The following is a 9,145-nucleotide window of genomic DNA, read 5'->3' on the forward strand; positions in this document are numbered from 1 at the left end:
ACAACTGGCATAGAACATCTACCACATTAAATAAATACATCAACTAAAGATGTATTCTGATTTTATATATGTTGAAAGAGTGAGACCATATCTAAAAATCAAAGCAACACAGTATTTACGGAGTACCTGCTATGTTCTAGGTCCTAGACTAGAAACTATACATACTATTTGTAATCCTCAAGGCAAATTATACTTTGCATGCACAGGACTGAGACTCAGGGGAAGGGAACCCTCTCATCCTGGGTCACAGAATAAGTGAGGAGCAGAGTCGAGAGTGAGCCCAGATCATACTACCTCCCAAGCCAGTTCTCTCTGTGATGCCTCCACATGCTGCCTTGGCAGAGGGAAGCCCCAGGAAGGTTCGGGTATTTGAGAGTGTTCCCTGGAATGCATCTCCCTAGTGGGCCTCGGGCTTCTCAGTCCATGGTCTGAACCTTCCAGTTCAGCTCCCTTGCCTGTTCCCTCTCCCCAGTGTTGATTGGTGGAAAGGAGAATTCACTCTCTCATTGCTCAAGTAATATTAAGCACCTACTATGTGCCAGGCACTAGGCCAGAGATGAGCAGAAGCATCATTTCCCTCTCCTGCAGTGTGAACTCCAGACTCCTACAGCTGTTTAGAGTAAAGGACAATGTGAAGTTGGATTGTCTGGATTCTTATCCCAGGACTGCTGATTGCTAGCTATATATCCATGGGAAGCTTCTTAACCCCCTAGGCCTTCACTACTCATCAGCAAAATCAAGGCAATATACCTCCTAGTATAGCCATTTGGAAGATCAAGTGCAATGATGGGCATGAAGCACCTAGCAAGGTGCTCAGCATATAGTTGGCACTCAGTTCAGGCTAGTTCCCCTCCTCCTTTCCCCAGGCCTTGGTACTGACCTCTTTTCCAAGTGATTCCCTCACCACAGCCTCAGGGGTCTGTACCTTCCCTAGACCCCAAGGATGAGGCACCAGGGGTTAGGAAGGGAAACAAAGCCCATAGAGATTAGTGATTCATTTGGGAGCCTCAGCACTTCAGCTGTAAGAGCATCACCAAGGCTTCCTGGCTCTGTCCAGGCCTTGTTATCACATCTTTACAAAGAGAGCAGGCAGGCAGTAGTCCTTGTGAGGGCGATGAAATATTCAAATAGAAAAGGGAAGATTTATTATATTGATCTCCTTGGAAGGGCTCACAGGGACCATGAGCTTTAATTATCAGCTCTGCGCCCCGGTGGAGCAATGCCAGTGATCGTCTGCAGAGGGCTGGATTTATGGCCAGGGTCTGCCCCTTAGTCACGTTCTTTCTTGTGTGTCTTCTTCCTCCACCCTGTTCCCAGCCCAACCAGTCTGAGAAAGCTAATGAAGCCACAGCCAAGACCAAATTGTATGCGACAGTTGTCCGGAAGGGCAGCTTCATCCCTTGCTACAATGGCTGCAACTACACAGCTCTAGAGGTGCCGGACTGGGGCATTCTGGGATGGGGTGGGATGGGAAAGGGCCAAGCTTTGACAGGCCCCAGGATCTGCCCTTGATCACCTCTGGCTAGCTGGACAATATGGGGCAGGGGTGTCTTGGGAAGAAATCCAGAAAAGAAATGCAACTGGGCCTTTCAAAATAGCCAAAGTGGTTTGTGTAGAACAGCTCTGGATGGCAAAGATGATGGAGATGAAGAAGATAAATGACACCTAACATTGTCCAGCACTTCCCATGTGTACAGCCCTGCTCTAACCTTGCCTTCCTTTGCTCTGCTCCTCACATACCATGCAGGGAATGCTGCAGGGAGCACAGGAGGCTCCCAAAGCCCTGTGTCTGTCTAATCTCAAGAAAGCAGAAAAAGATCCCCCACTTCAGCCCACATTTTCTAGCTGTTTCTCTCCTATTCTTTCCCTCCTGGAATAGTGACCCCTGACCTAGAGCCTACAACTCCCAAGTGAAAATTTTAAGACCACCCTACCCTTCTTTGAGTCCTGTTTCTGAAGAGGTTTGGCTGGTCTTCAATTAAGTATTCATTCATTCATTCATTCATTTATTCATTCAACAACTATTTACAGAGCCTCTTCCACTAGCCAGGCCAGGGCCAGGCCCTGCTTCCCAGTATACCAGTGCCATTTCTACCCCTAGGCCTTTCACAGCCTCAGGAAGACTGGTGATACCCCAGGGAGATGTGGTCCAGGGACCTAACCCATCTCCCTTTTTGCTCAGTCTTCAAACTGCCCAGGATTGACAGATTCAAATCCAACCTGCCCTGAGCATGATCAGAGTGGAGCCAGGGACCCCAAACTCCAGCTCCCCCTGCCCCAACAAGGCTGGTCTGATCCACCCCATAGCACTGTGAGCTGGCAGGGCAAAAAGTGTTCTTCAGTCCCATTTCACAGCTGGAAACACCAATACCCAAGGGGAGTCTGGTATAGAAGCCCAGACTCCTGACTCACACGTCTGCTTCCCCACAGCCACTCCTTGGATGCCAGCATGTGTCAGACCTGTGGGTGCCCTTTGCTTTCATTTCTCCCCCTTCTATCATTCTCTTTCCTGAGGATGGCTAGCAGTGGGATCCTCACACACATGAAACACCTTGGCCTGCAGGGGGCCCTCTGTGGGCCTGCTCCGCGTCCGCACTGTAGAGTCTGGGCCCCTGTGCCTTCCAGAACCCCACTCTCCCCCTACCCCAGCACAGATGTCTTCCCTGTCTGCTCCTGATGACAGACCAGATTGCACAGTGGGAGAAGAAATTGCTCCTATTTCTCACTGGGCTGTCATGAACAAGTGTGCTTGGGCAGCTGTCTCATTCACGCCTGACCATTCAGCACAGAACAGTTGTAAATTAGTTCCCACCCCCAACTCTCAGACACCCATCTCAGCCCTACACCTGTTGGAGTCTCTATGAGCAACAGAGCCTGACAGCAGCCCAGTGAAATCCTCAGGCCCAGATGCCCACCCCCATCCAAAGTTTGAAATACCATTTTCGGAGATTCCACACTTTGAATTTGAGTTTAGTCTCCAGACGCCCCGGTGACAGCTGAAAGGCCCTAAGCACTATATTAAGCTCTTATTGGCTCACACCTGTGTGGAGTTAGCTGGCAGCCAACTGAGATGGGCCCTGGCCTAGGGGCTTAGGATAGGGTGCTTGGGGGTGAGAGGGTCAGAGAAGAAAAGGGAGAGGGATCCCGAAGAAGCTGTACTCCTAGGCCCTCTCCTCCCATCGAAGGTTAGAGCTAGAAGGACCAGGGAGAGTATGGTCAACTCCTGAGTGTACAAGTTAGGAAACTGAGGCCAGAGTAGAACAGGGACTGGCCACGGTGACCCAGCTGGAGTGAGTGGCTGAGCTGGAGTGGATCTGTCGGGGGCCTCTTCCCACCCCAAGGTATGCCTGAGGTATGGCCCCTGAAGCTGTCACCAGAGCCCCTCCTTCACCGGGCATTCTTCCCATGAACACCTGTAATTACGATCCCCTCTCAGCCTCTAAGACCAGCTCAAACCCAGGCCCTCCCTGAGAACACTGCCAGTCTCCTCCTTCCTTCCAGGTTTCTATGGTTCTCTCTCATTCTCATAAACACAGTCAGCCTCTCTTCCCCTCTCCTTCATTAATAGCACTCATTTATCCCACATACGCAGGGGGCTCCTACTCTGGGCCAGTTGCTTTTGCTAAAAGTTGAAAATACAGCAGTGAATGAGATAGATATAGTCTCTGCCCCTATAGAGCCTAGATTCTAGTCAAATGGATAGAAAATAAACAAGAAAGAAATTAGAATAAACACAAGCTATGATGAGTGCTATGGAAGAGGCCATCTAAGGGCTAAGAGAATGAGGTGGCTACTTCAGTAAGAGTGCTCACAAAAGAGTGGTGACATTTAAACTCTACAGGAAGAGAAAGAGCCAGCCACTGAGTTGGTGGGAGTGGGGAGTCTAGGCAGATGGATCTGTATGTGCAAAGGTCCTGGGACAGAAACAAGTAGTTCACATTGAAGAGTGACACAAAAGAGGCTGGAGCAAAAAGAGGACTTGGGGTCTGACAGGAGATAGGGGCTGATGGGCAGGCAAGCCAGCACGTGCAGGCCTTGGCTACTATAGTAAGAATTATGGAATTCAGTCTAAGGGCTGTGGGGGTGGGGTGCGTTCATTGCAGGATCTCAAGCAGGGGAATGGCATGATCCAATTCATTTTTAGAAGGCAGTTTTTGCCACTATGTATCAAATTGCCTGGGAAAGAGGATAGATTGGGGGTAAGTAGAAGCAGAGGCCAGTGAGGAGTCAGAGAAGAAAAGGAGCCACGGGAATCTCAGTTAGGAGGAGTTGAGTGAGTGTTAAGGTGAGAATGGGAACCCATTGATTGATAAAGGCATAAGAGTCCAGAGCCAGATCAAGAGCTGCTTGGGATGGCAGTGGAGGTACACAAGACAGAATCTGCGTCTTTTCCCACTGCCTGCCCAATGCCTGGCACAACATTGAAGGAGGGCAACCTTGAGCGGAGAAAGACCCTAATGAGGCAGGAGCAGGTGGGAGCAGGTGCAGAGATGTGGAGGTAGGAATGAGCCCACCGTTGCAAAGAAAATGGCAGGAAGACTGGCTAACCATGTCCCCAAGAGGGCCCAAAGCCACCCAGGGCTCACCTGCCTTCTCTCTTCCCCAGGTCTTTCTCCAGGGAGTCAATGAGCCCCTAGTCAACAACCCCAGCCCCTTGGTGGTCATTGCCCGTGTGGTTCCCAACTACAAGGAGTTTAAGTAAGTGGGGCCCAGGCGGTGTGGGCAAAAAGAGAAGGGAAGGCAGAGGATAGAGAAGGGAGAGGCTAGGAACCTGCCCTCCCCACAAGGCCCTTCAAGCCTCCCCACTCGGACTGAGGTCCCAGAAAGCTTCCCACAGCCCCTAAAAAGGGGCAGCTCTGACCCCTCCCAAGAGCAGGCTTGGGGAACCAGCATGTGAAGAAAGAAAGATGGTTCTCAACCCCTCCAAATCTGCCTCCATATCTCATGCCCATCACATGTTGATGTTTAACCTTTCCGTGTGTGACTCTTTACCAGACCGAGAGCTCCCTGTAGGCGAACCAGGACCCAGACTCCTTGGGGTTACCCATCACTCCTACTTGAGTTCAGGGCCAAGGTGGTTCACTAGCTGGTGGTTGTCCCCAAAAGAGGCAACCTAAAGGTCAACTCAGAACTTTATGACCTTTAGCCCTGCCTAGGGGTTCCCTCTCAAACCCTCCTGGAAGTCTCCTTGGCTCCGGCCCCAGCTCATTCCCCTCCATACACCCCAGACCTCTTCTCGGGTTTAGGGGATTCACAGTTCTCAGGAGGAGATTCAAGATAATTCGGACACTGGAGTCTGCACAGTTTGGGGGGTTCCCCAGTGAACAAGTCCCCTTGTGACAACACCATCTCCTGAGGTCAGCTGTCTGCCTGTCATTTCCACTGACTCTGATTGCTCAAGAAGACTCCCTGATTCATCTGCACCAGCTGTTGAATTCTGATGACCTGTGACCTCTCCTTTCTGGTTGGAGGAATGAAGACTACTGATGCTCTCACTCCTAGCTCATAGTGGATCATTCCAGCAAGGTCTTCTAAAGGTCAGGCAGGGAAGCAAGGCCCATTTTAAAGATGGGCCAGCTGAAGCACTTAGATGTGGCCAAGGCCAGAGTGAGTCATGGGAAAGGGAATCTGGGAGCCACAGTTTCCCTGACCAAGATGAGTTTTCCCAAAGCTCTGGCTAGCACTCTGAAGGACCAAGGTCCATTACCTGTCCAGGTGTCCAGGTCTGAACTAGGTAGGACCACTGCACTCTCCTCTCTAACATCAGTCCAGAGTCCATTTGGGAGCTCTTGGCTGCCAGGCGTGGGCACAGAACCAAGAGTGCTGGACTCCCAGAGCACTCATGTCCTGACCGCTGTCTCCTTGCCTCCCCAGGACGAACCAGGACCCAGACTCCTTGGGGTTACCCATCACCCCACTCTCCTTCCCTAGCCCATCCATGATGAACTTTGATGTTCCTCGAGTCAGCCAGAATGGGTGCCCTCAGGTATGGTTTCTTCCCTCCTTCATTTTCTCACTGGTTCAGACTTCTAGTAACTCACCCACTCGTTTCTTCAGTCACTCAGTCAGTCAGCTGTTCACTTTACTATTAAGTGAAAGTTCACTGGATCCCGCCATCGTGCACCCAGGGCTGTGCCATCTGTGCTGTGCAGAAGCCGCCCACAGGGAGCTCTCGGTCTGGTAAAGAGTCACACATGGAAAGGTTAAACATCAACACAACATAATGTATGATCTAATAAACAACCAGGAGGGACTGTCAGAGCTGTAAAAGTCAGAGGAGAGAAAAGGGCAAATATTGTTTGGTTCCACTTGCATGCAGTACCTAGAATAGGCAAATTCAGAAAGACAGAAAGTAGAATGGTGGTTTTCAGGGACCGGGGGGAGGGGAGAATGGGGAGCTATTATTTAATAGGTACGGAATTTCTGTACCTATTTTGAAATAGATAGTGATGACGGTTACACAATATTGTGAATGTACTTCATGCCACCAAACTGTACACTTAAAAATTATTAAAATGGTAAATTTTATGTTATATATATTTTACCACACATGCACAAAATTTTTTTAATCAGAAGTGAGAGGGATGTGAGGCCTGGGTAATTAGGGTGGGCATCCAGACACAGAACTCTTGAATTTTCAGTAAGGGAGGGTTGGTGCAGGGCAATTGAGAACAAGAGCACAGGTGTGAAGGTGGGGATGCAAGTTAGGGTTGGAGAGGAGACCAGTGTGTCTGAATATGTTGGAGAGGGATGTGCAGATCATTGCTGGGTCCAGGCCACTGGCCAGATTTATCATCTCCCATAGTCTGCGTTCAAAGGGAGCTTATCCCATAGCATGGTCCTAGCATTCCTAGGATCCTTCAAGAAGACAGGGGTGTCTGGGATGTCCTTTCTGTTGTCTGCTCACCAATGTTCATGTCTGGTGTGGTGAATATAGAATGAGGTACCTCTTTGGAGCCTCAACCTTCATTTAAAGTCAAAGACATTTGAAGAAGGCTCAGACACAGACAAGACTGATGGTGGTGGGGAGGAGTGGGACGATTGGGGACCCTGGGGACAGAGGCTTCAAACCCAAACCAATCTTGGCCTGATTTCCCTAGCGTCATCTCACACATGGCCCTGCATTTGCCCAGAAAATTATGAACCAATCAGCAGGCAGTCCCAAGGGGCAGGATACACTGGCTATTTTAATGAGTAAGCCCCTCCCCACCCCCAGACCTCTCTGGCTGCCTTTGCTGCCTAACTAGCCTGGGTTGGGAAGGTACCCTTTGCTATAGAGACTTGCCCTCAGTCCCTCTTGCATGTATGAATCTCAAAGACGGAGGTCCAGCATGGCAGGACATTAGTTGAAGGTCACTAGACACCATGGCAATTTGGCCAGGTTTAGAGCTCCCTGGCAGCCAACACAGAGGTGCCCAGGTGCCAGCAGTGAGAGAACAGGAGCAGGCTTCTGTGGTACAAGGTGAGGAGAGGGATGAGTGGGCAGAATCCTACCTGGAAGGGATACCAGTCAGCAGTACTGGGCTCAGAGTTCACAAAGACCCTACCCTATCCCCTCATCTCTACAGTTGGGGCATGGGGGGTGGACTAGGTAATTCTGAGACTTGCTTCTCTGACATCTTGGGGTGCTATGATTTCCCACCAGCTACCCACCATGCCAAAGCACTGTGGACAGGGGTTTGAGACTGGTAGACCTGGGTGTGACTCCAGCTCTGAGACTTACTGTGTGACCTTTGGCAAGCTGCTCAATTTCTCCAGACCTACTGACTCCTACCTTACTGCAGTGTTAGGAAAGCATAAAGGGCTAACCTGTGCAAAGCACCCGAGCCCAGGGTGAAAACTAAATGAGTTCTGTCCCTTTCAGAGCTTCCCTTCCCCTGGTGCCAAATGGCCCCTCTAAAGCCAGCCTAGCCATTGCCCTTGGTACTTTTGGCTATAAGTAACAGAAACCCCAACTCACATGGATTTATTATCAAACATTGTAAGGGTCTGCCAAGTAGCATGCTGCCATAATTGTTTGATGCGCTGGCTCAGCAATGTCCTCAAGGACTCGGGGTCCTTCTAACACCCCTAAGTGTTATCTTCAGTTGGCAAACAGCTCATGGGAGCAAAATGTTCCTGATGCCCCACCCAATATGACCAAACCAGAAGAAGAACAACCATCCTCTTCTCACCTGTGGTCCTTATGAGGAACTTCCCCAGCATCCCCTAGCAGACTTCCCCTCTCATCTCATTGGCCAAAATTGTATCACATGCATTTCTCTCAGCCAATCACATAGGAAGGGTGTGGCACTATCTTGCAGTAACTAATGTAGGCAGGTATAGAGAAGGGGGCCACCTGGACCAAAGCAGATTCTGTTGGCTAGGAGGAAAGAGTGGAATGGTTGAGGGGTAGGTGGCCCCCAGTGTTTGCTCACCCCTCTCGGAGCCTGGTGATGATGGCAAAACCTGAGCTCTGATGAATTAAGAGATGGGTAGGCTTGACCTGGCCCAGCCTACTGGACCCAGCACAGAGTGAAATGGAACTTAATCCTACCCTGGACACTGACCTTTGGTGGTGGTGTGGGGCTTGGGGGGACATTGCCCAACAGGTTACTCTTGTTAGCCTGGCCTCCTACAGAGCTGAGGCAGAGCTTCTGGCCAATGCAACACAGGCAGTGGTGAGAAAAGGTATCTGTGCCCAGGGTCATCTCCTCCTGTCTCAGCCCCCACAGCCAGTCTGTACCCAAGCTCTCGTGGGGCCTCTTTCCATCCCACAGACCCTGCCCTGGTGCTGTTCTCATTTTGATTCCTGGACCATTGCCACGGCCTCTACTTGGTCCCCTCGCATCCATCCTGTGAGAAGCAGCCACAGTGACCCCTCTGCCCGGGGCAAGGCCCTTCTCCTGGACTCCTTGTTTCTGTCACTGACAGGACAAACCCTCACAGTCAGCCAGATACATAGACCTCATTCCCTCCAGCTTTTTGGTTCACTGCTCCATTTCTCACAGGCATTCTCTAGCCCCACTGGATGACTGGCTGTTCTCCACACCTATGCTGTCCACTCTCACCTCCCAGTCTTCACCTCTGCTGGACTCTCAGCCTGGGATGGCCTTTCCCCTCCTTACCTACTATGCAGTCTCAGGTCCTCCCGTCTCCAGGTCAC

The 9,145-nt window shown here is 50.7% G+C and overlaps 1 protein-coding gene across 1 annotated transcript in view; it reads left to right on the forward strand.

Annotated features, from left to right (window-relative positions):
- CCDC33 (coiled-coil domain containing 33) overlaps positions 1-9,145 on the forward strand; it is a 101,411-nt gene that overhangs the window by 27,276 nt on the left and 64,990 nt on the right. The window contains 3 exon segments of the mRNA XM_011382148.2: positions 4,607-4,702; positions 5,607-5,611; positions 5,875-5,986. Coding sequence (XP_011380450.1) covers positions 4,607-4,702; positions 5,607-5,611; positions 5,875-5,986 — 213 coding nt within the window.

This window comes from Pteropus vampyrus, unplaced genomic scaffold (genome assembly GCF_000151845.1).
Source record: "Pteropus vampyrus isolate Shadow unplaced genomic scaffold, Pvam_2.0 Scaffold462, whole genome shotgun sequence".
In the NCBI taxonomy this organism is placed as follows: domain Eukaryota; kingdom Metazoa; phylum Chordata; class Mammalia; order Chiroptera; family Pteropodidae; genus Pteropus; species Pteropus vampyrus.